The sequence below is a fragment of the Natrix helvetica genome (genome assembly GCF_964273705.1).
Source record: "Natrix helvetica genome assembly, chromosome: 12".
NCBI classification, from domain to species: Eukaryota; Metazoa; Chordata; class Lepidosauria; order Squamata; family Natricidae; genus Natrix; species Natrix helvetica.
In genome coordinates this window covers 18,179,556-18,207,504 of record NC_138556.1, presented here as the reverse complement: position 1 = coordinate 18,207,504, position 27,949 = coordinate 18,179,556, and the positions used below count along the sequence as shown (strand labels likewise).

Sequence of the window (27,949 nt, the reverse complement as noted above, 5' to 3'; positions counted from 1 at the left end):
AACTGATGTTGTATTATTCTGAGGTACTGTATAAGACCGAAGGATTTTTATGTCTAGGTTTTTCCATTTTTTGAGAGAGAATTTTTATGGTTGTCAGATTAAGCCTTAAAATAGCACTAATTTATTCTGCAGAAGTTTGGAAAATGAGAGTCAAGACCGTCTCGTTAATACAGAAATGCAGATCCCTGCAATTTTAATAAGCCAAATATTAAAATCAGATAATTATGTTACAAGGATTGGGGATGACAGCAGCAGCACCAATATATAAGGGAGGAAACCAAGCAGATCCAAGCTAACTACAGACCTATCAGTTTCTTGAGGGCCTATGCTGGAAATACTTAGCATGACTGGAAACTGAGCAGTGGTGATTGCAGGCGGTACGCCTTGGTATGGGCATACGGGAGCCAGAAATTCAAGATAATTTATTTTTTTTAAATTGAGATAAAGCAGAGGAAAGGCTCCCTTTGTGTGAGAGAGAAACAGAAGAAACCAGAGGAAGCGCACATGTACATCCATAGGGTCCTTGGTGCTTTCTGACCTTGATAGTTTTCTTGCAGGCGTTTCATTACCAAACTAGGTAACATCATCCATGCTAACAGGGAGTGGAGTTTGCTCTCATTTTAGTTGGGTATTTAACTAAGAAAAAAAGTAAACAGCCTAATTAAGGAATCAACCCACTAACACAGACAGGGCAAGCCACTAGTATATAAAATATATTGGATTACTATCTTAGCCCTGACCCCACATTTCAACCCTGAACTACAAATATTCTTTTATCAATATGTACATCCATTTTACATTACAGATTCAAACTGAGGGATTTGGCCAAGGGCTTCAAAGAAATCTGTAGAGAAGTAGATTAGAAGGAAATGGGAACATTTATAAAGATTTGGAGAATTGTTTATTAACATGGGATATTGCAGCAGACAAATGAAATTAAGATGATAGTGAGCATTGGTTTTCAACTTCTGGTCTCAAGGAAGCTAAATCAAAGGAAAAGACCAGGAATGATTTTTCCACTAAAGGCAACAAATCTCGGCTACTTATATGAAAAAGGCTGAGAGGAAGACACGAAACCCCCTAAGCAATGCAGATAAATATTAAGGAATCTTTAATTAACCCACTTTCCAAATGATGGTTTCCTAATGAAATACGTTATATAATTTAAAATTTCCCCTGGGATTTACAAATTTAACAAACAGCAAGTATCAAATGCAAAGTTTGATTTATTGTCTATAATTATCACCCTTAAAGTGCATTTAGTACACTTCTAAAATCTAAAAATAAATCTGATTTTAAAAAAATATTTTAAAAATTTCCAGCTATACACAAAATACAACTAGAATGATGAAGTATCCCAGCTCATATCACTGCAAACATTCATTTTGGAACTGTTGTGTAATTGACACAAAAGGTTTCCAACTGTCTACCATCTCTCTAAAAGTGTGTTTAGATTATATTATCCACCTTTGCTGTAGCATATTGTTCATTCCGTGATTTGATTGTTGATTCTAATTTGAGGGCTACTTATATAGCACAGATTTTCTTCACAGAACACGGACGGCATTTGTGCCTAATGAAAAACATATAGAGGAGCATGCCCGATACTTCATGTGCAACTTCTATAATCCACACATCTTTTTCAGCAAGTGGATTGGACTGTGAAGTCAACAAAAATTTTGAAGGAAGGAATAATGAATGGCTTCTGTAAGGCTATGAAGAAAACGGCATGAGAGTTGAAGGGTGTCTTTATTTTCTTACATTCACAGAAATTCATAGCAAACTTCAGGTACTTTGGTTAGGATTAGAATAGAGCTAGGAGGGACATTGGAGTTCTTCTAGTCCAGCCCTCTGCTCAAGCAGGAGATCCTATACCATTTCAGACAAGAGATTGTCCAAACTCTTCTTAAAAACCTCCGGTGATGGATAGCACCCACAATTTCTGGTGGCAAGCTGCTCCACTGCTTAATTGTCCTCACTGTTATTGTGTTATCGCAACACACAAAAAAATTAGGATTATTTAGAAAGGAAATTGCATTAGAAAGTCAAAAACACTCCATGGTGTACTTGCATATTTCACAACTTTCTGTGCCGCTTTACACTTTTCACCCTTCCCACTCCATCCAGTTCCTTGGAAAACTGAGCTTAATTCTGAGTGACAGTTTGAGGATCAAATGCTAAGAGTAAGAGACGGAGAGCCCTCATCTGCTATAAGGATTACTGACACGTCACATGAGCGGACTAAAAAAAATCTAAAACGTTCTGTATTCCTTGGTAGAAGCAAGAAGACCGTTGTATTTTGAGGAATTTAGTAGCATATTTTGATTTCTCCTTCACATTTATTTGTTTAGCGTACGGCATAAAATACATGGATGGCAGGAGTAAAGATGTATGGAAAGAACACATAATAATATTACACACATAAGATGGAGATTCGTAGTCAATTTTGTAAGAGATTCAAGAAGAGATTCCTTTACAAAGGGGTGTCTAAGCTTTGCTAATTTAAGACCCATGGACTTCAACTCCCAGAATTCCCCAGTCAGCTGGATGGGGAATTCCAGGAATTGAAGTTCAGTCTTAAAGTTCTCAAGGTTGGACAGCCCTGGTCTAGAAGTTCAGAGCTCATTCTGAGCTAATGTGCTTTTTACAAAAACTGTTGTTTTTTGCGAAGAGGGGCTGTGAAATCTTCACATTGTGCAAAGCTTTTTTTTTTTCATCTGTGAAAATCTCAAAAGAGTTTAAAAACTTTAAAAAAACTCTTTATTCCTTGGTGTGCTCATTGTCTCTGGATCCAAAAGAACCAATTGCCTGGGCATATGACCCCTGCCCTGATCCCTGACAAAACAACTCCTCATCCACTGCTGCAGCAGTTTCAATGATGTGCATACTAGACACCTTAAATGTTAAAGTGTCGTGCTAATACTTTTTGCTATATAAATAATCTTAGACTGCTGATGGCATCCAGATAGGCTATAATTAAGAGGGGTGGTGGTGGTGGGGAAATCCATCTTACAATTTTCATGGTTAAATATCACCATGAATTTTCCCCTCCCAATTGCATTCTCAGACATTTCATTATTAGTTTAGAAAGTACTTAAACATATCTAGGAATTCGCATATCTAGAAACACTGCTAGAATTCTGCCCCTATTCACTCACTTATTAACCATCCCAGCATGGACTGGTACTATTTTGCTTGCCCATTTATGAATTACAGGAAGAAACAGGGCCAGGGACCCAGTAACCGCAACCAGAAAGAACAGCCAAAGGAACACACGGTCAAGCACCTGAGCTATAAACTTCCAGTCATCCACAACCTAAAAAAAAGAAGAAAAAAAGTCAGTAACTTTCCTTAAGCATTTGGTTCTATCTGAGTTTGGTCCCTAGGCAGAGGCAACAAAAGTCACAGAATAATAAATAGAAGGGATACAAATCAGAAATACATAAACCATTGTCATAATAGGTATTCCCTATTGTAGAGTTTACTTATTACTCAATAGTATAAATTACTGAAACTGAATTTTATCATGGAATTTAAAAAAACCCAGTCTATTTAAAAATACTTGTGCTTGTTAAGGCTTGAATCATATTTGTAAATATAAACTAGGGAAAAATGGGTCACAGACAAACATGAGTCACTGTAGGAGATAGAAATCATTTCTCTTATTTTTTTTAGCATGCTATTGACCCCAAATCTTCACTATCTTGATCCAAAACAATAGACCAAATTATTCATATGGTGCCCATCACTCAAACAATAGTAAGGTGCGACAAAACCTATTCAACGGTTTAGATATTGCGAGGTTGCTTCTGAAAGAATGGTTTCCATCAACAGGACTAAGATTTCCCTTTCTCTCAAAGACATCCAAAACCAGTACAGCATCTGAAATCAACCAAATAATTAAGGTTCTTTCTTCCTGTAGCTCGGGGTCGAACTGTGGATTCCTTGATGTTCTCTGAATTTGGTTGTTTTCTTGCGGACATTTCATGGCCCAGCTAGGTTACATCATCAATATGAGATGATCACTGTCAACATCATTAGAGCATTGATGATGCTATCTAGTTGGGTAATGAAATGTCCGCAAGCAAATAACCAAGCTCATAAAGCACCAAAGGCTCAAGATTAAGGTTCTACTGCCTAACCTCATGTATTACTGTATTTTTCAGACTATAAGACGTACCGGAGTATAAGACACACCAAAGTGGAAAACAAGGGGGGGAAAAGTTTTTGTCCTCCCCGGCTCCCAGAAGCATTCTGCAGGCTTCCCAAACCCTCTGCGCATGCCATTTTTGTGAAAACCTATCCCATTTTTGGCCTCCCAAACTCCCAGAAGCACTCTTCAGGCCTCCCAAACCCTCTGTGTGCCCTGTTTTTGCAGAAAACGGGATGCGAGGGGTGAGGTTGGCCATATTCGGTGTATAAGATGCATTGACATTTCCACCTTCTTTTTGAGGGGGGGGGGGGAAGTGAGCCTTACACTCCAAAAAGTACAGTATGTTCAACTCAGCCATTGAGTGCAACACAACTAGAACACACACCTCATGTACTTTGTTCTCTTTGACAATGTGTCTTATAATGTACCGGACAGAATTTAAGGCTGCTTCCAAAGTATTCCTAGATTCCTTGGATCTCTGGGTGCCCGTCGTCTCTTCTTCCTTTGGTACCGAGTACCTATCGACGTGACTTCTCATACAAAGTAGTTTGGGAAGCTTGTGGAGGAATATTTTGCGGACCCATGGCGCCATCGCGTTGTGCGTCGACGAGGATCGATGATGAACGTTAATAGCAAAGACTGTGATGACTATAGACAAGGTCACAAAAATCATGGTGAAGACCAAGTACTCGCCAATCAGAGGAATGACTTTAGAAGAAGAGGGAATGATTTCCTCTATGACTAGAAGGAAGACGGTGAGCGAGACCAGAACAGAAGTGCAGAGAGAGATTTTCTCCCCTTCGTAGGCGGGAAGATAGAAGACGAGGATAGTTAAGAAAGATAGCCCTATGCATGGAATAATGAGGAAGAGAGTGTAAAAGAGAGGCAAGCGCCTAATTATAAACGAGTAGGTAATAAAGGGGTACCAGCAGCTTCCATCAGTTCTGTTCCTTCTGATACCCGTTGCCGTTACTATTTCCCATTCTCCATTATCAAAGAAATCTCTTTTGTCTACTTCTTCATCCACAAGGATTATATCCACCTGAGAACCATCATAGGTCCACGAGCCAAACTTCATGGAGCAGTTCTGGAGGTCAAATGGAAAATAAGTGACGTCAATGGTGCAAGAGCTTTTAAAGTTTGCAGGTGGGGTCCAAACAATAGTGCCATCGTGCTTCACTATGGCCTTTGTAGACGTCCCTTCAAAGTGACCATCTGCACTGAAAGAATATCAGCAAAGGGTTACAAAAGGTGGAAGATACTGTTTTTCCACAAAAAGCTACAGTAAGCGTTATGTACTTTTTCCCAGAGTAAAATTATTTTGAAATTGTATATAATCCTTTACAGACATAAAAATTGAGTTAGATGTCCCCTGTAGGGCACCCTCCAGCCACGATTCAAAGAATTAATTTAATGAAATGATGAAATGAATAGGAAATAAGTAAAATCAGGATTTTGAATGATCCTCTTTTGAAAGGAATGGATGGAATCTTTTTTGCAGGCATGCCCGCCCGCCCTTCTATAAAAACTTTCTCCTTCAACAGGTAAAAAAATAAAACCATGTTTCTTAATGAGGCGCTGCACTTCTTAACATAATGAGATCATCAAATGAGGACCCAATTATCTTCTACCGGTGCTCCGAATGCAGTCTCTAGGGAATATGCTCAGCATCTTTTCTGATGCTTCTTGTTCATTTTTTTCCAGAAGGACAAGTAGTGTACAAGTGAAGGTATTATACTAAGGGGAATGCTCCTGGTTCTTAATTCCTTCTGGGTAAGAACTCTCTGCAATCATGAGTCTTCTTCCTTGGGAGATTGAACCCTTTTATTTCATTATCCATCCAGGCCTTTTTAGCCCAGTTTTTCTCGCATTTTCCTGGGCCCAAGTCTATTTGGTCGACCTGCCCTTTTAATATATTTTAAAAAGTGAAATGCTTACTTATCATATAGGACAATGTCTGGAATCCATAGTGAAGCTGAAGGGACACGGATAGATGTTATTCCAGCATAGTCCTCGGGATCCCACATCAGCTTCACATCAACCCATTCCTGCAAAGCAATAGAGACTTTTTTTCTTCAATTTTATCTTGAACTTTAAATAGCCCACAAAGCAACAATTGAAACGTTTACTATGTTACTATTAAAGTTGCTACCTTGCTTCAAAAACATATTTGTTTGTAGTTTTTATTTTGTTACTTTTGATAAACAGGAAGGGACACGGATGGATGTTATTCCGGTATAATCCTGCAAGACTCATGTTTGCTTGCACAGGAATGTTTTCTGATTCTAATATTTTTGGAAAAGCCATTCTCGCTGCTTTGAATCCCTTGCCTATTTACTGTAAATCATTCAGGGTCGATAGAGAATCCAGATCCTATCTTTTGATGCAACCCAAAGGCATGAATTATCAATCCACCAATATTATGAAGAGTCCCACTCATAGGATTTTCGACCAGGACTCACCTGCTTCAGCCAAACATTTGTGGTCATCAACTGGTTTTTTTCATCCTATTGGAAGAAAAATGTATTAGATATAATCAAAGGTTTTAGAAGGTGAGAGCCAGATAGCTTCAGCATCTGAACTGGACCTTGGCAAGACTTCTGGTAGCTTCCCCCTCCTAAACAGGTGCCTTCCAATGTGCCACGTCTGAACTACCAGACCCATACTTGTAGGGTTCAAACAGGCTACTTCATAGTTCTATGCCTATTCTGCAGGAATCCCCCTGGACTGGCAGCTTTTGCCTGTGAAAGCCTAGATAAGGCTCAAAGGCATTTGAAGCAGGAGATATCATACCTTGCCCTATTGTGTTTATTTAGGGTCCCTCCTAATTTCCCACCTGAGATCCCCTCCCCACTGGGACGACTGATGTCCAACAATTATGAAATGATCCATTAGTTGTAAGGCACCAAATACTCAAGAGCACCAAAAATGTTACCATTGCTATTGCTAGTAGGAATATTGGGAAATTTTTTAAGTTAGTTTAAAAACATAGAATCTTTTTTGTATCTTACAGACTCAGAGGTATAAGTTTTTTTTTAACATTCACCTGAAGTTGTAAACCATGTTGGTAGTCTATTTATCACACTCTCACTTAATGTCCTCTGACTAATCAAAGTGGCTATTTAGGGTGCAAGTGGGAGAGAAATTCCTGTCTCCACCTGCCCTGGAATCATACTACTACTATTATTTGCAAGTAATTTCTCCTACATCTTGAGTACAAAGTATGCTTATAATTATTAAGGGCAGATTACATTTCACTGTAACACACTGTATGTCTTCAGATAGTTTGAATTTTAAAATGTATCAGTTTCTAACATACCACATCCACCAACTGGGAAATCGCAAGACCAAATTTCACTTTGATGGTATCGTTCAAGTGCTCGACTGGACGAACCCATCGTTCATAGTCTTCAAATAAATATTTAAATAAACGGTCTTCACTTTTAGCAATAAAAGTAGGTTCAGACGTACCTGCACAAAAGATGACAATGAAGTTTTACTTTTTAAAAAAAAAATCCAGAGAAAATATTTAATATTTAACTCACATAATTTGCCCTGTTACAATAGAAGTTTACCATAAAGTTAAAAAGTTACAATTCCCTTCTGTTTAAACAGAGGGAATAAAAGAACAGGTCGAGTAACTCTTTTATTCTACAGATTTAGCTTGTGACATTATCAACAAAGTTAAACTGGATGGTAATGACCACTAGAAATGTAAATCATAATAGAGAGATGTATCTCAAAGTTATGATTTACAGGAAGGGAGGGGAACATTAAGTTTAAGTAACCAGTCCCAGAAGCTACTGGCAAATTGAAGATGAAGAATTAAGGAGGAAAAAAGTAGAAAATATGGAACTATGCATTTCTACTTATTTATAGTTTGATTAGTCTATAGATTTATTGGCATGAATACAAATGGACAATTTATGTAAATAGATATGTAAATCAAGCAGAGCCTTCAGGCTCCATGCTGCAAGTATTGTAGGCTATTAGATTTCATTTGTGATGGTATTGAACTTATGCAACGGTAATTTTCAGTATCAGCAACACTGTATTGCCCTTCTTCCACTTAAAACATTCAATATTTGCTTTCACAGCAATTGCCAACATATTTCACATGGTGTATGAAAGTTCATTTCTGGAGAACTAAAAGTGACATATTCATTGCTCTCCCTATCCTATTGAAAATATTACAAGGAGTGGAAAAGGGATATTTATGTGTACAAGTGCTCCCAAAGTTAATACACTGTATTGCTTAACGTTTTGTGAGAGGAACATAAAATATTGTTACTTTTATTACACAGTACTGTATTTTTGTACCTTAAATATCACAATATCGCTCATATTTTAAAATGGAACAATTCAAAGACTAGTTAAAATTAAAACCATTCTGAATTTCCTAGCATGCTGAATCACCCATATTTTACTTAATTCTGGCACTTTAATGGAAAATGCTATTCTCAGACTCATTAGATGATGTGCATTGATAATTAACTTCAAGGGCTATGCAAATCACTTGAAATTGCCCAGTCAACTTTTTTTTTGCTGCAAAAAAAAAAAAAATACAATGGCTACACATGTGCAGAACATAGCTAGCAGCAATTCTGAAGCAACAACTCAGTGAAGAGATGTGGTTCACGCATTGCAGAGCACTTATTTTGGGAGATTTGCACAGCTCTATTTTCCAGTTACTGAAGCAGAGAAAATCCTGCCATACCTATTCTTCCGCTAAACAGGGACTTGGGCCCTGATACCTAAGACTATGCTTTCAGCTGATGAAGCACAAAGGTTCAAGTGTAGTCATAAAAAACTATTTTTTTATTCCAATGATGAAACAGTGGTTCAAATTGTTTAAAAGAATAAAACTTGTTCTGATTACAGAAGATGGCTGTTCTGTTCACAAAATGTGTTTCTTGATTGTTGCATTCAGAAATAATTATATTACAATTCACCATTTGTTTAGGTTGTATTTTTAAAAATTGATAATGTGCCATTGTGTTGGGATTTGGCTCTTAGCGGGGATGAGAGAGATGGATTTTATCCAGGAGAATCTGTCCCCAACCTGGTCCTTCAGGTGTACCTATTGTGGCAGTAATTGAGTCATTAGATTAACTTTATGCCAATAAACTGTATATGTGGTACAGCTAGATGTTCTCTATCTGTACCACATATTGCTTTTTCATTTCACTTCACAATAGCTAAATCTAAAAGGAATGGTTCAAGTCAGTTTTTTTCTATACCATCTGTCATAGAAGATGACTGAAAAATCCCCCTTGCAGACACTAGGACTCAAAACACCTTTGCCACTTTCTATTTTTATTAAATGTCTCTATCCACTTCAACAGGCAGTTCAAACACATTTAAACACATCTGGAAATATTCTTATCTGAAGAAAATTGTTTCTTGCCTTCAACTGTGATCTTACAACCTTTGTACACTGCTACGGTATTTAATTTGCCACATAATACCTATGTTATGCTAAGTTGTATTTCCGGAGTTGTTTATCAAACTTTTGCTTATCAAAATATCAAGAAAGCAACTGTTTTAGTGAGAAAAAACAATAACCATAGGATACTAGAAGAGGGCAGAGAAGTTACAGGTATCTAGAAGAAAAACCTAATAACAATTGTGTATGAATAATATACATTCAGGAAAAAAGCACTGCCTTAACATTTTCAGTTTCTTCTGAAAAACAAAAACTGCAAATCTGTTTAAGCTGGATCTATCAAAAACCCTTTTCATTACATAAAGGGGAAAGCTCTTAAAAGACCTTCTGCTAACTTGTGCTTCTCTTTTACACACCCAATTACAAAAATAATGTCTAAACCTTCAGTCCTCCTTCAGGTCAGGTTAAAAATATCGGCCTCCCCAAGACAAAAATATGTCCCTGCAGTCTTAACCATTCAAATCTCCACCCCAAAAAACTCTTTATCGAGTAACAGCCCTTGGTTAAAAACAGAAAACGTCCTTTGCTGCTTGTCGGCCAGAGCAAACAAAATAAGCTAGAAAAGATGAAGTCGAGATGAACTCTTTCCAGGGCTCCTGAACAACTGGAAAGAGCATCAGCTGGCAGATATCTATTTAAAGTCAGGATGGGAGAATCAGAACCTCCTTTGGTTAAAAAAACTATTTTGTTCATCCTGGGCAAACCAGATTATTGCATGAGTGAATACACACTTTACTACATCCTGCCTTCATGATGTGTGGGTTTTTTTTTCTTTCCTATCACCAATGCAGCACAATGGAGTGTAGCCACCCCCCCCCCCCGCCCTTCAGTTAACCACCGCAGTTATTAATGTTTGAACCTGCACTTCTAGCTGAAGTCTTGCAGATGCAGATGCAAAAAGTCTTACAAAAACAGATTATAGTGTCTCTTAGGGAAGGCTGGACAGATCAGGTTGCAATTTTTGTCATCGGGATAAGGACAGTAATCCTGCAATACGACAGCAGAATAAGGCTGTAATAATACACCCCACCCCCACCCCCACCCTAACCCACTTACAGAGGCATCAGCCCCACTGAAATACAATGGAAGCGGCTTTCCGAATAGAGAAGCCCAGAATGGAAGTAGGAAAAAAGCAGCCCGTATATAGTTATTATGCTTACAAATTTTTATTTTATTGATTTATGATGAAATTTATTTGCCGCTCCTCTCATATCCAACCACTATGCATATAGTGTGTATGTAAGTCTGGATGGACAGATAGACAAGGAGAGTGAGATAGATAGATAGATAGATAGATAGATAGATAGATAGATAGATGGATGGATGGATGGATGGATGGATGGATGGATGGATAGGACAGATAGAGAGATAGAGAAAGAAAGAACGAAAGAAAAAAGAAAGACAGAGAGAGAGAGAGAGAGGAGAGAGACAGATGACAGATAGATAATGGAGACAAATGCTTAGATACTATAAAAGACAATAGATATGATAGAGATTTAGATGATATGTAAATTATTAACTACTTTATAACTGTTATTGTTATTTTGGGAGGCATGACATAGATAACTGAATTCATTACTAATATTCTATCTGTAACAGTTATGCATATGCCTTGTATAAAGCAAGCGTGCACACACACACACAACCACCGACACATACAACCACACACACACGAACGGTATATGCCTGCAAGTGATTAATCGTGAATATAAATCTCACCTCTATGCACATACACACCTATGGATTTGCACAATCATCATGCACTCTCCCCTCCAACCCCTCCCGGCAGTAATGCATTGGCATGCTCATGCACACCTGCCTCGACCCTCCCCTCACCCCCCCCAAATCCACCTCAGGGGTACTTCGTGAGGGGAAGCAATTTATAAATACTTTTCATAAATAAATCCAATGTCTCCCCCACCCCACATACAACCCCCTCCCCAGCCAGCCTCCTTTTAGAGTTTCTGTCTCATGCAGCAAAACTCCAGCGCAATAGTTGGACCCTATTGGACCTCCCACCCCCGTCCAGCCACTGGGACAGTTAATTCCTGATTATTAAGAGGGGAGGGGTTGTCCCAGGTTGGCTGCCTGGAAACACCCACCCACCCCCGCAATAACTGCCTTCTTCGCGCGCTCTTCATTGGGCAGGCTCGTGACGCGCGTCTCGGCTCCCGGGACATTCACACGAGCGGGGGATTGACGCGTGTCTCCGCGTTACCCAGAAAACGGCCGCCGGAGGTTCCGTGACCGGCGGAGAGGAGCAGCAGGAGCAGCAGCAGAGGAGCCTCGGCCATGGCCCCGCGCGGCGAAAGCGGCCGCCGGGACGCGGACGAAGGAGCGGAGCCGTTTCTCGCCTCGGCGGGGAAAGCCCGCCGGCTGCCGCTTAGCCGACGAAGCCCAGTCCCGGGGGGCGTGGCTATGAAAGGGCGGGAAAGCCGCGACGCCGCTCCCTCCCACAGCTGGGATTGGCCTACGACTCCCGGCAGCCTCGCAGCTCCGTTCTCAGCTGAGGGGCTGATGGGAGTTGTAGGCTCCCCTCCGAGGGCCGAGTTTCAGCCAACCCAAAACTTTGCTCCATGCTGTCAAACGCGTTGGCCGACCTCACAGGGCTGTTGTGAGGAGCACGAAAGCAAGCTAGGACCAGTAGGAGCTCAGTTATCCACAACAAATAATAAGAGGGATAAAAATAAATGAAATAAATAAAATTGTATCTTAAATAAATAAAACCGCCTCCCAGATTTTTCTACTCGCATTTTTACATGCTTTCGAACTGCTGGGTTGGCGGAAGCTGGGACGAATAACGGGATTTGAACCCGACCTTTCTGATCAACAAGCTCAGCATCTTAGCTACTGAGCCACCGTGTCCCTAAAAACAAATGAAATTAATAAAACTATATCTCAAATAAATAAAACCATCTCCCGGATTACTCTGAAGTTTGCTTTTTGCTTTAACTTTGCTCCAGGCTGTCAAACGCATTGGCCCACCTCACAGGGCTGTTGTGGGGAGCACCAAAGAAAGCTGGGACACCCATGCAGTTGGAGCGGTTATCCACGAAATAAATAAAACTAATCTTAAATAAATAAATCCATCTCCTGGATTACTCTGAAGGCTGTTTTTAAGTGGGTTGACAGTTTCTGCATTTCTGCATTTCTTTTGAAGGGGCCAGACACAGTGCAATGCGTCTTGCAGAAGGCAAGAAATTACTCGTTTAGTAACCAACGGCACCGAAAAAAAGCGATTTGCGTCTGGTCCGTCCTTGGACTTATGACCGTTACAGCATCCCTACGATTGCATCGTGGTTGTAACATTCCAGAGTGGTGGGATTGCCATTTGCAATCTTCCCAGTTAACCATGGATAAGCAGAGTCAGTGGAGAAAGGTAGACTCACTTAATGACCATGTGCTTAACAACTGTACTTAGTGACCACGGCAAAAAAAAAGTTGTCAAACTGGACACGACTCACTTTAACAGCCACTTTGCTTAGCAATGAAGTTATGGTTCCAATTACGGTCGTAAGTCCAGGGCTGCTGGTACCTTGCCTTTTTCCCACTTTTCAGCCTGGTAAAATCCAACGTTTTAACCAACCTAATGTTGAGCTACGCGCTGCCAAAAACATTTGAAAAATTGATAAAACAGTTAAGCACTGATTTCCCAGGACACCGTCTTGTTATCAATCCAGACACGGCTGCAATTGTGCAGCAGCTGCCTCCAAAAACTGTTGGCAAAGTGCTAAATTGCATTATTTCACAAAGGTTTTTTTCCCCTTTTTGCGTGTAAAGCAAGCAGAACCCTGTAATTAAAAATATTTCGGCAACGACTGAAAACTGCTTAAGCCACTGTGCACATTTCTAAGTGTAAATCCTCATTTTTGCTCAGCAACCCCCCCCCCCCCCAAGTTTAGTACAATAACGAGATAAAAAGAAAATGTGAAAATGTTTCTATCAGCAAGATCTGCTAGAAACATTTCTGATCCTAGGGTTTCAGCAAGACAGACCCAAACGAAATGCAGAGGGAGGACGAGGAAGAAGTAACTATACTTGGACATACTTAGTACTGTGACGATACTGTTCACTTTATTATGTAATATAAAAGAAAGATAGAATGACAAAGAGATTTCTGTTCGCTGACGAAAGAGGTGATGTCTTTCAGTGATATAAAGGAACGGATTCAATAAACAGCCCTTCAAAAATTGGGCCAGTTTATGGAAACGGCTCCTTCTTTGAGGTGCTTGATTTATTTATCTTTTTCTTTCTGCTCCTTTTCTTTCTTTTCACGCTCTGCTTTGGCTTCTTCTTCTTCGTGTTTCTTTATCAATACTTCCACTTCTTTTTGTTTCAAAACTCTTATTATCGTCTTTCCATTCTCTCGTGTTAGGGTTGCAATTTCAACTGAAACATAAGACATGGAAAAGAAAATGGGAAGGAAGGAAGGAAGGAGGGAGGGAGGGAGGGACGGAGACAGACAGAGGGTAGGAAGTTAGGAAGAAAGGAAGGAACTTTTAACGTCTGAATTGTCTGACTGAATCAAAAAATATAACAACCAAGTGGGCCTCAGAGAACTTATTAAAACTTACTTTTTGTTCTAGTTTTCTAATTGACAATTTAAAGCAGTGGGTCTCAACCTTCCTAATGCCGCGACCCTTTAATACAGTTCCTCATGTTGTGGTGACTCCCAGCCATAAAATTATTTTATGTTTTCCGATGGTCTTAGGCGACCCCTGTGAAAGGGTCGTTCGACCCCCAAAGGGGTCCCAACCCACAGGTTGAGAACCGCTGATTTAAAGCAATTTTTCACAGCACCCAGAATGTTGCAGAAAACTATTTTTGGCATTATGAGAGGTGATATAGCCCAAAAGATTTATTGCAAACTTTTCTACCACGTCCCATTTGAAGATTTCAAGAGCTTTATAGAGCAAATATATCACTGAAAGCTATTATTTTTCTTCTTATAAAACAATTCAATTGCCTACTAAAGTCAACAGGCTGATTTAAAGAAGATAGAAATACACAATCAACATCTCAAAATCTAACTCAAGACAATTCAAAACCCTAACTGCCAAAGACTCGAGGTGACAGGACTGTTTTAACTACATCATCCTAAAATTCAACAGGCTTTTAAATAAGTGCAATAAACCAGGAGCTAGCAACGCTCTTTGACAACTGGAACAGCACTTCTCTAAGGAAATCAAAACCCATATCCAAGATCTCACATCAGAGCCAAGGCTTACCTTTCTCCGCTGACAATTTACTAACGTCCATCGTTTTATTCAGGACTTTGACAGCCAGAGCAAGTGCGGATTGCAAAGTCATTTCTCCTTCTTTGTAATCTTGTTTCAGCATTGACACAGCTGCCTGTTAAAGAACAGAAAAGCACTGCAGTATTCATTCATTCATTTATGCATTTATTCATTCAATTTTTAAAACTGCCCATGTTAGCCAAGGGACTCTGGGCAACTTACAAAACCTAAAATTACATTAAATTATACCTAAACTACACGTACAATACTTCCATTCATCAAAATGACCATAAATCTTTTAATTATCCATCAGGATTCCCCAAAGGATCAGTTAAAAATAAAACCAACCCAAGAATATAGAAAGAACAAAGAATTCTGTAGAGCAAGCCACAGCAATATTAAATTCCATTAGAAATTACCAAGGGCTCAGTGAAAGAATATTGGCTTTACTTCATACCCATAGTTAATGGACTTCTCTTTGGAAGACATTCCTAGTTGAAAAATGCCTGAATCCTGTTAAACAATCTGGATCTACAGGACCCCTTATCCCTGCCCTTAATAGTCTTGGCTGCTGTGTTTTTCACTACATGGTTGAAGTTTCTGAATACTTTCCAAGGTTCCTTTGCAGACATAAGGGTTTCCCCCTTCCACGGGATTATTTTTCTACCTGCTAAGATCAGAGTTTATTCCTGCAGAATGCCTTTTTCAAGAATTCCCCAAGCTTTCAAACATGCAGGAGAAAACATGGACACCCAAGGCGGAAACATCCGTTTGTGGGAGATGGGCGGTTTCAAAATTTGCTAGGTAGATGCACAGGTAAATAAACAAACTTACAGCACTGTTGTTTCCAATGCAGGTGGCTTTCCAACCGCCGTAATTCCCACTTGGATCGCTCTGATACAATTGGAAACCATAATGTTTATCCCAGCCAATGTAAAGCAGCGAAACACCAAAAGGACGTTTTCCTGTTAAGCATAAGGGTGATTTAAATGAAGTGATGCAATTTACCAAGGGAAACACATTGCCAAGAACTGCTCTGTGAGATAAATTCTAACACACTCTTTCCAAGTGTAAAATTATACTACAGGTAGTCCTTGACTTACAACAGTCTGTTTAGTGATGGTTCCAAGTTACCACGGCACTGAAAAAAGTGACTTTATGACCGTTGCAGTGTCCTGGGGTCATCTGGTCACCTTTTGTGACTAAGGGGGAAGCCAGATTCATTTAACAACTGTTTAACAGCTAATTTAACAGCTGCAGTGATTCACTTAACAAAAGCCTAACAAAAGAAAGTTCGTAAAACGGGACAAAACTCACAAACAGCAGAAATGTTGGGCAGAATTATAGCCATAAATCGAGAACTACCTGCACAGATGAGGAGGAGGGTGGTTTAGTTATTTAGAGGCTAACTATATCCAAATCTGTGAATCAACTTTATAAAAAGAAAGCAAAACTTAAAATAAGCTGTGTTTTTTTTTAAAACTTTCAAGCAGACTTTTGTGGCAGACTTAAAAGAAATGAAATCTGTTCCCTGAAGGGATTCAACTTCATCAGATAGATGAAGTCTGTCTGTCATACCTTGTTAGCTTTCTAGAGTCAATAAAACATCCTTCAACACACCACAAGAATAAGACAGGTGTTCCTTCCATGAGCCAGACATTTCTGTCACACTTAACTTCATCTGACAAATTACAAAAGTTACCTCCAAACTGTGTATAGGCTTGTTTGATATCACACAGGGCTGTTACTAACTGCTCACAAGGAATTGGCTCCTGATACTGCAACAGATATCTGAAACACGAAAATACAGAAACATGCCAAGGATGCAGAAGCTATAACTGAAAAAGAAACCCCTCTGGAGGACTTTGAGAGAGATTGAATATAAGACTGTGAAACAGAATCCTTCTCTCTGTTAATGGGGATAGAAACAGCCCCACCACTAAGCTTTATTGTTAATAAATTCAAGCTTTAAAATAGGCATCCTCAAACTATGGGCCAATGCAAAGTATCCGGCCCCGTGGAGTGGTGGGATGAAAAGCAGCTGCCAGCTTTAAATAAATGCTTTAAAAGTATTTAAAAACAACCTTTCAAGTAACTCTGAATTTCTGAATACTGTTTTGGTGGACACTTAACATGGAAAGCGCTGGTCAGCCTTAGAAACACCTGCACAATTTTGAATATATTCCCCCACCTTGCATGTTGTAACACATTTAATTAAAAATACTTAAAGAGAGTAGCTTCCTCCTCATGGCTTCTAGCCTTTAATACAATAATAATTCAAGCTAGTCTTGCCGTCCTGATGAACCTTAGTTTCCAAATACATTGGTGGTTTGTCATCAGCTGAGAAACATCAGGCTGCCCTCGTACCTTTGTGCAATTAACCGCAGTTCGTTGGTGAGCACGTTGGCGTCTGAAGTTATGCCGGCCACGCTGCAGGCCATATCTCTGAAACATATAAGGGATCTGAGTGAGACCAGGAGCTTTGTGGTCTATTCTGCAACCATCTGTTTTTGCCAGCCATGCCAACTATCAAAGGCCTTAGAGCAATAGACGAGATATGCAGGTGGTGAGGCTGGTGGAAAAGATGGGATTAGCTAGCCAACACATCTGGCAGGCATGACACTGGGGAAGGCTGGCTGGGGAATTCTGGGAGCTGAAGCCCACAAAAGTTAGAAACACTAAATTAAAGAAATGGAACTCTAGGCAACTGTAAATATTCCATCACATGTACACATAGTTAAAACTGGAGTTGGTTTTATTTTAAGTCAAGGGCTCCCTACTTTGTTGTGACACCCCACCTCACTCCCCAGGCATTCTATCTTCAGTCTCAATGTGGGTCTTGGCCTGAAAAATACTGTGGGGACCCTGGTGGTCTGTGAGCTTGGTGGTTTCCTTACCAAACTAGGTAACATCATCAGTGCTAACATTATTGATGTACTTAGTTTGGTTATGAAACATCTACAAGAAAATCAAGTTTACAGAGCAATAAGGAGCCCACAGTCGTCATCGTCGTCGTCCAGTTCTCCTCCTCCTCTCTTTTAGCACTGATGATGTTACCTAGTTGGGTCATGAAATGTCTGCAAGACAACCACCAAGCTCAGATAACTCTTCCTCCTCCTCCTTCCCCTCGCAAACCCCACTCCCTTCTAGCACTGATGATGTTACCTAGTTCGGTCATGAAATGTTTGCAAGAAAACCACCAAGCTCACAGACCACGAAGGACCTTACAGTTCACACCCGAGCTACAAATATTCTCTTCTACCTGAAGAAACCAGTCCCTGAACATTTCCAATGATTCAACAGGAACCCAAGAACCTGACTTCAAGGAGAGCATCGGTGAAGCGTGCAGATTAAAAAAAAAGAAAAAGAAAAATTCCAGCAGAATCTCACTCACTCGTTGAGTTTATATATTTTCTCTGAAAAAAAGACTTCGTCCAGAAGCTTGTGGATGTTCCGTCGTTCTGCTGCTAACAGCACTCCGTTGTTGGCAAGAATTCCCAAGCAGGTCCCAGCGTGGCCGATGGCTTCCATTGCATATTCCACTTGGTACAGACGACCTAAGAGGAGACCATGAAGAGAGGTGTTAAGGGGTCAAATCTGAGGCTACCACCTCTCCCTGAAGTATCAGGACCCTGAAGCCAACTGTCTCTACAAGGTTAAGGCTGGAACAGTGTTGGCTAGAACACATTTCGGTACCGAATGCTGAAACAGGAGCGTGCGCACACGCACAGGGGAGCACCGGAAACTGGAAGAGCAGTTCCCCTGCGCGCATGCATGCACCGGGGAGCTGACGTTCCAGTTTCCAGCGTGCGCACTGGTCTTCCAGTTTCTGGCACACATGTGCGAGCGAAGGCCAGTTGGCCCAAGCACCGTTGCACACCAGGGGGCTGCTCTTCCGTTTCAGCGCTTCTGCATGCACAAAGACCAACTAGCCGATACGCCAGAACCTGGAAGATCAATGGGCGACGGCTGGCATGCCCGGAGAGATGGCTGTGTGTGCCACTTCTGGCACGCGTGCCATAAATTCGCCCTCACTGGACTAGAAGAACGAAGCATACCCTCCAAATAACATAAGAGTCATAGCGCTGGAAAGGAGCTTGGAGGTCTTCTAGTCCAACCCCCTGTTCATGACAAGACATACCATTCTGGTCAAATAGTTGTCTAGTGTACTTTTGAAAAGCTCCAGTGATGTAACAACCCATAATTCTGGGAGGAAATTCCGGGAGTTTCCTTGACTGATTGTTCTCAATGTTACTTCTAGATGGGATCTCTTTAACAAGCTGCCACCCATTACTTCTTGTCCTGCTTTCAGCTTCCTTGGAGAATAGGTTGATAACGCCCCCAACCCCACTTCTCTGAGACAGCTCTTCAAGTAATGGAAAACAGTTATCATGCCCCCACCCTCTAATTCTTCTCTTCAATACCTAGCTCTCTCAACTGAAAAAAAAAAAGGGAATGAAATCATACGTTCACAACTCTCCTTTTTAAAAGCAATGTTAAATGCAAAATAATAATGCAATAATCCTTGCTTTGGTAACAAAGAACCAAATGTTTGCTACTACTTATAATCCTAGACATGGGATCAGAGAGCTGGAATTCAATATAGAGCATCTCTGATGCCATGGGTATCTGGTTCTCGCTGCTTCTCTCTTTTTGCCACAAAATTACCTTCAGGGGAAAAGATGGTCGTTCGAGAATCATATCTTCGAGACTGCAAGGAAAAAGTTTGTTTTGTTAATGAATAAAGCACTCAATGATGGATGAATAAATATTCATTGGGACCCACAAAGAAGTGACTGAGAAGTACAGAAGAGTTTACTTTTTCTCTGAAAAAGGGAAGGACAATTATTCTTGGTAATACGATGTATGGAATCCTATTCTCACGGCAGGGGAATTCTGGGAGTTGAAGTCCATACATCTTCAAATTGTCAGGGTTGGGGAACACTGCTGTAGGCAGGTGGAATTGTTGTTGGGGGGGATTCATGTTTAATAATTTCATTATCAACTGGATTTCTGAGAATGAATGGACAAGACTGCATAGCTGTTCTGATACATACAGCCTAACATTTATGATCTACCTAACCTATGTTTTGAAACTGGGACTCAGAAACTCACCATGGTGCTTCTGGGTTAGACTACGCTGTAAAAGAGAGAGAAAAAAGTTGAATTATGCATGGATTAGAAATTTGACACATATCAAAATCAAAACATTCCAAATTTCCAATGTAACTATGATGAGATAATAAGAAAAGCTGGCTCTGAAAGAATGGGTGTTAAAAGGATTATATTAGGTAGCAAAGATTCATCCTTTGCCCACAAATGCTACTGAACTAGTTCTATAAAAGAGAAGTTCCTTTTGCTTAAAAGCAAAGTTGTGAAATGTGAAAGTAAAACTAGAAGCAATTTCTCAATGCTTTGGGGAGTGCTGCAATCATCAGCAAATGGCTAGGAATACAAGGTGAGGCCGGGCCTTTGATGAAAAAGTGACTGGAGCATTGGGCTACAAACCGGGCGGCCATGAGTTCAAGTCCTGCCTTAGACACAAAACCAGCTGAGGTCCCTATCCATCTATTTACCTATCTACCTACCTACCCACTATCCATCCGTCTCCCTAGCTATCCACCTACTTACCTACCTTAGATACCCCCCTCCCTCCCCCTAAATATCTCCCCACCGGCTCTAACCCTCCATCCACACCATTATTCCTTCCTTCCCATCTTCCTCCCTCCCTCCCCCCTTCTTTTCAGCCACCACTCCAGCCCCCTTCCTACCTGCTGACTCATCCAGCCACCCTCCTACCCACCCACCCAGCCCCTGTAATTTTGCATACTTTTGTGCTGAATGGCTCCATTGCTCTGTCCGTCCATCACCCACCTGCCCCATCACCTACTTCCCACCTGTCCGCCGACCCACCTACCCATTGGATCTTCTTACCTACTTACGCCCCCCTCCCCTGTCTACCTGTCAATACATCTGCCTGCCAATCAAACCAATCCATCAATCAATCAACCCGCTGAGAGCCATTTTTCCCTATTCCCTTCCCGGAGCTGCACAGTCATCCTCCCAGCCGGGAGAAAGGCGATAGTCCCGGGGAGACAGCCGGCAGAGGAACGTCCCCCGGAAGCCAGAGGCGTCCGCGTCTCATCACCCTGCCCCGGGAGGGGCTCCGACCCGGCGGCGTCCGGCTCCCCTCGAAGAGAGAAACCCCACTAACTTCTCCCCTCACCTCCGCCGCCTTCCAAAATGGTCGCCTCGCGCCTGCGCACTCTCGACCGGCTCAGGCAGCCGGCTGGGCGAGAGGCGGAGTAGAGATACAGATTTCGACTCCTAGACGGGTCCTTTTTCGGACTTCCGGAGCGTGGCCTCGAACGCCATGTTTGTTGTGGGCAGGGAGGGAATTCGAACGTTGGGGATATATGAATAAAGGGTGCCTCCTATTTCAGCAGAGGGCAGCTCTTAGCTGGCCTTGGCTGGTAGGCATAGAGATATAATTTATATAAACTTAAGTAGAATAAATCTTGAAAGGGTAGGGTAGGACTTTGGATGGGAGACCACTAGGTAATCCAGAGCATCGGTTAGACTGGGAACGAGCATCTTGAGAAGAGGTGGCAAATCATGCTCTGTATGGCCAGGAAAACGTGCATGGAGAGTAAAGGAGCTCAAATAAGGATGCATTTTGTCAGACTAACAATAAATAATCATGCTCTTTCACACTCAAGGACTCCAAAATGTGTGTACAGAGGGGGAAAAAAACCTGATGTTGTGTTGATCTTTTAGAAGCAAATATGTAAATACACATGGCTATACTTTGCAAGAGGTCTTATCTATATATTTTATTGAAATCCAGCAGTAATTTGGTTTTTATTGCAGAGGAACTGAGCCTCAATGGGGTTTCTAATGCCCAGGGCATTGTAGTCTCTTATGGACTTTTCCAAAGGAGGAGACAGGTTAAGGTGGAAATAAACTTTCACAACGTAGCCTATTAGCCTTGATTTCCCATTTTTAACATGGATGTCAAGTCTTATAAGGCCCACAAGTTTTTTTGTGCTATGCAGAGAGGTAGATAGTTTAATAAAACCACTACTGAATGTTCAGAGGAAGATTTACAACCATTTTCTATGAATTCTCTACATACCAGACAGGAGCAAAAAGCTGACAGTGCTTCATACCAACCCTCTGACAAAAGCTACAAAGAAGCATCGCTTTATTTTTTAAAAGTGCAGAATGTGCTAATGAAGATGTCAAGTTTCCATTCTGCAGGAAGACTGATTGTTGCTGCCAATTCCCAGAGGAACATCTGAATGCAAAAAACAAGACAGTTTGATATTTCCTTTCTCTCTCCTGGCATAAGCGCCAAAATAAAACCAAACCGTATTTTACACGTATAACCGGACTGGACCTGAAAACAATTCTTCAGTAGCAACATAAACTTTCCCAGGTGTGTTTTTTTTTTTAAAAAAAAGAAATCTGCCAACTTCCTCTAATTCCACTTTGATAATATCTGTAACGGTGATCTCAAAGATGGTGGCAGATCATTTCCGATAGGACTCTGCTGTCTGAAACCAGATTTGTTCAACCGTCTCTTGGCCCATCTCGACTAGCATCATCAAATGCTTCCACCCCGTTTTGGCTGTGATCATTAAATATTCTTCGTTCTCGGGGTGCAGGAGGGTGGTGTGAGCGGCAACCACCAGCGACTGGGCGTACCTCCCGCACACCAGGAGAAAGAGGGCGTCTCGCTCTTCTGGGGTCAAAAGGACCACACTTTCAAACCCAGCCAGGACGTGGCCTCCCACCGAGAGGGGGTCTTTGCTTTCGATCATCATGTACATGATGGCGATGGCGACTTCAAACACGTAGTAGCCGTAACTCATATCGCTGAAGTCCAAAATCCCAGAGATTCTGTACTGCGGGTCTGGAGAGGAGGCGGAAACCACGTCAACTAGAAGATTGTGGTCATTGAAATCCCCGTGATTGATGCCTAAATGGAGGAAAAGAGAAGGTCACTCGAGGCTACGTGGACTGTGCACTTCAGGGAGGGCTGCCCTTCCCTCGAGTCCCAAAGCACTTTAGGGAGGGCTTAGGGAGGAATGGACCTTTTCTCGCCTATTCTTGTGGTTAAGGCTACAAATTGTCATTGAAAAAACGACAGAGAAGCAGATTTATTTATTTATAGTTTGTATTTCTTAATCGCCCATCTGCCTCAAAGAGATTTAATTTAATTCAATTCAGCCTTGGAAGCATCTTCTGGAAAGGAAGAGACACTTGACAATGGAACAGCTTTGCTTGAGAAGGAATCTCTCTCATATCTAGTCTGTCTGTCTGTCTGTCCATCCATTATCTATCTATCATCTATCTATCATCTATCTATCTATCTATCATCTATCTATCTATCTATCTATCTATCTATCTATCTATCTATCTATCATCTATCTATCTATCTATCTATCTATCTATCTATCATCTATCTAATCATCTATCTATCTATCTATCTATCTATCTATCTATCTATCTATCATCCATCCATCCATCCATCCATCCATCCATCTAATCTAATCTAATCTAATCTAATCTAATCTAATCTAATCTATCCTATCATCTTTATCATCTCTATTTAATCAGCCAACTTTGTCTGTTTCTAGTTCTTTCTGTCCTCCCATCTAATTTGCATAGCTGCCCATCTTACAATGGGGAAACATCACGCTGGAGGTAGTTGATAGATTAATAACAGATTCTACCACCTTCCCCGCTGTTCAGCCTACTTCTTTCCACCTTTAGTTTTATTTATAACAGATAATTTGTATTTTTATAGCGTACTGCTCTTATTGTACAAATATTGTTGTATTGTTTTTAAATTGTAAGCTGCCCAGAGTCAATCTGTGGTTAACATGGGTGGCAGATTAAATAAATTAAAGAAAGAAGGAAAAAAGAAGGAAAGAACAAAGGAAAGAAGGAAGGAAGGAAGGAAGGAAGGAAGGAAGGAAGGAAGGAAGGAAGGAAGGAGCGAGCCTTGCAACAATTAAAACAGCAGAAGGTTGTTTCTCCAGCTTGCCATGAGTAAAGGAAAAGCAAAAGCAAAAGAGAGATCTTATCATAACCAAATAAAAATACTTACAGGATCGAAAAGAGCTCAGTTTTGGAATGACGTTAACTTGGAACTGCTCAATCACCTCTTTCACTGCGTCCAGGTATTCGTTCTTGCCAAGAGCAAACAGGTAATTTTTCAGAAGAGGAACATTTGACAGATTCCAGATAAATTCACCCCTGTGTAAACTTTTTATCAACGGATGCTGGAATTTCTTTGAAATGAGAAGAAAACACAATAAATCAATCATTTTTTTTGCAAAGATAATGGACATACTTTTGGACTGATAACATCATTCCAGAGGGATTGGACTGCAGAGTTTTATTGTTCTAATGCAGCAATTAGTATGGATACTCTTTTTAAAGAAGTTTGTATGTATTAAAGAAGATGTTGGATAACCATTTGTCTGAAGGGGTGCAGGGTTTCCTGTCTAGGCAGGGGGTTGGACTAGACCACCTCCAAGGTCCCTTCCAACTCTGTTATTCTATTCTATTCTTGTTCCTGAATCCCACTGATAAATCCCAGGTTATAAGTATTTTATCAAGGCAGTATTTAATAAAGCCCTAATATCATGGGCTCTCTATTGTTCATTTGTCTGGCTAGACTGTTGTAATTATTGAATACTAGATAGATAGATAGATAGATAGATGATAGATAGATAGATAGATAGATAGATAGATAGATAGATAGATAGATAGATAGATAGCAGCGCTGTCCAATGTTGGCCAATTTAAGACCTGTGGATGTCAGCTCCCAGAATTCCCCAGGCAGCCATGTTGGATGGGGAATTCTGGGAATTGAAGTCCAGGGGTGGCCAATGTTGGCACCCCTAATATAAAGTGTGGTTACAACAGGAAGCTTCATGGATTTAATTTCCCACACACCTTCTCTATATAAAGCTGCAGTCTCTTGGTCAGGCAAACCTGGGATCAAATCCGACCAATGGTCAAACACAGAATTAAATTCCCATTTCTTTCTTTGTGCAAAGCCTCATCGTACAAGCTCACCTCTGCCAGCGTTTTATCGAGCTTTGCTGCCATCTGTCCAATGTCATAGAGAATTGAAGGAGTCACAGGGATGGTGGCTACAGTTTTTCCAGGCAAGTAACTCAACAACCTTACCACAAACTTCTGGGTGGAGGATCCAGTATCTTAAGAGGTAAAAAAAAAAACACTTTAGATTACTAGTCGCTAGTAGTCGTAAAGAAAACTTAGTTAGGATTTACACAGCAGTTATGTAATGTGTAGTTAGGCACTCGATGCCAACAGCAGCCCACAGATCTAATTGCCCTGTTTTATATATATATATAAATGTGTCGGTGCCACAATTTTGAGAGAAGCTTCAGGTTTTTTGGGGGGTGGTGGCGGTGTAAAGCATGGCGCGCTAGGAGGAGACTCTATGGCAAGGGGCAAATTTTCCAGTCGGCTCCACAATTGATAAGAGCTTTTGGTTGGGACAGGTAGAGGAAAAAGGACGCCACGCTAGGAGGAGACTCTATGGTAGGGGAACCGGATTTCTGATCGGCTCCAGAATTGAACGGGGGGCTTCCGGTTAGGACCTTTATGGCTCTTTGAGTGTTTAAAGTTGCCGACCCCTGAAATAGACAAAAGGCAGGATTTGAATGCCAACAATACGTTCAGCTTCCTCACCTACTGTTTCCAGAAACAACACCTTGCCATCCAGGGTGAGACGCGGCATGGCCACAGGGAAACCCTCGCTGTTCAAAAACATCATGATCTGAGTCTGAACCTCGACCAGATCTGAATTCTGGCTATCTTCAGCGTTTATAATTTTGAGGACAAAGTCCCCAGGGCTTTCGCCTTCCTCTGGGAACGAAGTGGCGCTCACATGGAAGTTCTGATCGTCATAGCTGGGCAGTGGCCTGAGCTGGGAGGCTTCCAGTCCAAATAGCCTTCGGACCAGTTCGGCAGCTTGCTTTTCGGTGAAGGTTGGCTTAATCAGGGGGCAAACCTGCGGTGGCGGCTGGTCTCCGGAAGACATGGTGCATCTAAAGAGGAGAAGGAGAACAGCTGGGTTCACTGTACTGATCAGTAGCTGCCACTGCACAATTGCAAAGCCAAAGTCCAAAGTTGGGGGCTGGAGAATTCTGGGAGTTGAAGTCCACCCAACCGAAAGGCACCAAGGCTGAGAAATACGCTGATTGGAATCAGCGTTATTTGCTATTTGTTTTTCCAAATACGGAAGCTATGCAAATATGCTCAAGTAGTTCTTCATTAAGAGAGGCAAGTCATATTATCTATCATCTATCTATCTATCATCTATGTATCTATCTATCATCTATCCTATCTATCTATCATCTATCTATCTAACTATCTATCTATCATCTATCTATCATCTATCTATCTATCTATCATCTATCTATCTATCATCTATCTATCTATCTATCATCTATCTATCTATCTATCTATCTATCTATCATCTATCTATCTATCTATCTATCTATCTATCTATCTATCTATCTATCTATCTATCTATCATCTATCTATCTATCTATCTGTCTATCTCCTATGTAGCCTTTTAAAGGTCTGTTGGAAGACAAAACAGATCGTCTTCCCCTGGAAGGGCAGAATTTCTGTTTGAAGCTCAAACCTGATGCCTTACCTGGGCAATCTAGGTGTTTAAACGTCTCCACCGTAAGCCAGTTGTGCAAGGCAATTGTTGTTCCTTTGTCAAAGTCCGCAGGGAGCAGCTGAAATGTTTTTCACCTGTGCGCGCAACCGATACGAGAGCAGAAGGCAATATTTTCTTGCCAGGTGGAGCACTACGGCATCTGGTGGGACAGCGCCAGGAGTAAAATAATCCGAAATAAATTCAATCGCATTCACGGGATGGGAATATCCGACCTGCAACCCTCGCCCGCGTGGCATCTACTGCCGTCCAATCAAAGGAGGGCGTAGAAGTTGGTTTGGCGTCGCTTGAGGCCGTTTGTAAGGAGGCTTCCAATTGGCTGTAAGGAACTTAGCTTTCCACTTCCTCCCCCCCCCCCTGCTTATATTCCTGTCTATTTCTGACGCCAGAGTTCCGATTTTTATTAAGACCACATTAAAAAGCCCAAATTGAACAGGATTTCATCTGGAGCCTAAATTCCTTCCTCCATCCTCGACTTTGAAAAGGAATTGTTCATCTGAAGAGTTGTTAAGTTTAAAGCTTGTATCACTCTTCCTATATTCCCATATGTGCTCCCCCCCCCCTTTTGTTTCCTCTGGTATGCAATTTCTGCAGAATTGCAAAGTCTGTTTAATGTTTTAAGGCAGTGTTTTTAAGAACTTTAAGAGGAGTGCAGTTCTGGGAGTTGGAGTCCACACTTCTTAAAAGTTCCCGATTGTTTGTTCTGACCGAGGCTTCCCAAGAGCATGAGGCAAACTCCTGGTCCCCACAAAAAACCCTTTTATTAATTGACTGTGAATTCTGCTCATTCACATCCAGCAAAGTCTTTCAAGGGAGGATTTACAGTCACAGACCTTCTCTGGTTGGAGAGCTGCCAGGCCGATCTCTGCAAAATTTGGCAAGGAGTCTCAGAGAGTCAGGAACCAAGGAAGCGAACTAATGGTCTCCTGCAAACTCCCCCCCCCCTTTCGCTCCTCTTTTATTTCCTCTGGGAGGGGCCATTCATTGTCCACCTGTGGCCTTACTCCAGAGTCGCCCCCTGTTCTTTAGCTTTTCCCTTCGTCTGGCAACTCTGCGCATGTGCACACTGGGAACAGGCTCCAGCTGTTCCTCTGCCTCACTGATGCCGGACTCTAAAGGCAACTGATAACTGTCAGACGGCCCTGGCCCTGGCCCCCTCTCTGCCTCCAACACAGAGCCCTTATCAGAACCTTCCCCAGACTCCAGGACTGGCCATATTCCTCCCCAACCTCCTCACTGTCTGAATCTGCTGCTAGCTCTGCTGGCGGGTCACAACAAAAACAGGGTGCCTAAGGACGTGCAGTAAAGAGAGATCTGCACGAAGGTGTAAAAGAATTACTCGGTCAAACATCTTCTTTATGTGAAGACACCCCCCACCC

General features: G+C 41.4%; 3 protein-coding genes across 3 annotated transcripts; all 3 read right to left on the bottom strand.

Annotated features, from left to right (window-relative positions):
- Positions 1-236: 236 nt before the first annotated feature.
- CHRNA5 (cholinergic receptor nicotinic alpha 5 subunit) lies at positions 237-11,965 on the bottom strand. Its single transcript, XM_081965247.1, has 6 exons — positions 11,818-11,965; positions 7,473-7,624; positions 6,616-6,660; positions 6,092-6,201; positions 4,539-5,373; positions 237-3,316 (listed from the first exon to the last, which is right to left on the bottom strand). Exons 1-6 carry the CDS (start codon positions 11,891-11,893, stop codon positions 3,155-3,157), a joined length of 1,380 nt encoding a protein of 459 aa, XP_081821373.1. The 5' UTR covers positions 11,894-11,965; the 3' UTR covers positions 237-3,154.
- A 1,686-nt stretch (positions 11,966-13,651) lies between these two features.
- PSMA4 (proteasome 20S subunit alpha 4) lies at positions 13,652-21,148 on the bottom strand. The gene is made up of 9 exons (XM_081964439.1): positions 21,063-21,148; positions 19,952-19,976; positions 19,505-19,547; positions 18,231-18,393; positions 17,204-17,281; positions 16,539-16,627; positions 15,671-15,801; positions 14,828-14,951; positions 13,652-13,988 (listed from the first exon to the last, which is right to left on the bottom strand). The coding sequence occupies exons 2-9, from the start codon at positions 19,952-19,954 to the stop codon at positions 13,834-13,836; spliced, it is 786 nt and encodes a 261-aa protein (XP_081820565.1). The 5' UTR covers positions 19,955-19,976; positions 21,063-21,148; the 3' UTR covers positions 13,652-13,833.
- Positions 21,149-22,299: 1,151 nt separating this feature from the next.
- On the bottom strand, positions 22,300-26,814 carry HYKK (hydroxylysine kinase). The gene is made up of 5 exons (XM_081964410.1): positions 26,544-26,814; positions 25,571-25,929; positions 24,929-25,071; positions 23,952-24,135; positions 22,300-22,817 (listed from the first exon to the last, which is right to left on the bottom strand). Exons 2-5 carry the CDS (start codon positions 25,920-25,922, stop codon positions 22,369-22,371), a joined length of 1,128 nt encoding a protein of 375 aa, XP_081820536.1. The 5' UTR covers positions 25,923-25,929; positions 26,544-26,814; the 3' UTR covers positions 22,300-22,368.
- Between the last annotated feature and the right edge of the window lie 1,135 nt (positions 26,815-27,949).

Bases quoted from the DNA above. Each gene is read 5' to 3' on its own strand.
- CHRNA5 (XM_081965247.1), bottom strand. From the start codon at position 11,893: ATGGCCGAGGCTCCTCTGCTGCTGCTCCTGCTGCTCCTCTCCGCCGGT. The intron at 7,625-11,817 runs GTAACGCGGAGA...TCTTTTGTGCAG, and splicing joins CTCCGGCGGCCGTTTTCTGG to GTACGTCTGAACCTACTTTT. The intron at 6,661-7,472 runs GTATGTTAGAAA...TTCTTCCAATAG, and splicing joins TTTCCCAGTTGGTGGATGTG to GATGAAAAAAACCAGTTGAT.
- PSMA4 (XM_081964439.1), bottom strand. The intron at 17,282-18,230 runs GTGAGTGAGATT...TATATGTTTCAG, and splicing joins AAAATATATAAACTCAACGA to AGATATGGCCTGCAGCGTGG. The intron at 13,989-14,827 runs GTAAGCCTTGGC...CTTATGTTTCAG, and splicing joins TAAATTGTCAGCGGAGAAAG to TTGAAATTGCAACCCTAACA.
- HYKK (XM_081964410.1), bottom strand. From the start codon at position 25,922: ATGTCTTCCGGAGACCAGCCGCCACCGCAGGTTTGCCCCCTGATTAAG. The intron at 25,072-25,570 runs GTGAGGAAGCTG...TTACCTCTTAAG, and splicing joins GTTGTTTCTGGAAACAGTAG to ATACTGGATCCTCCACCCAG. The intron at 22,818-23,951 runs GTAAGTATTTTT...TCCTCCATTTAG, and splicing joins ACTGAGCTCTTTTCGATCCT to GCATCAATCACGGGGATTTC.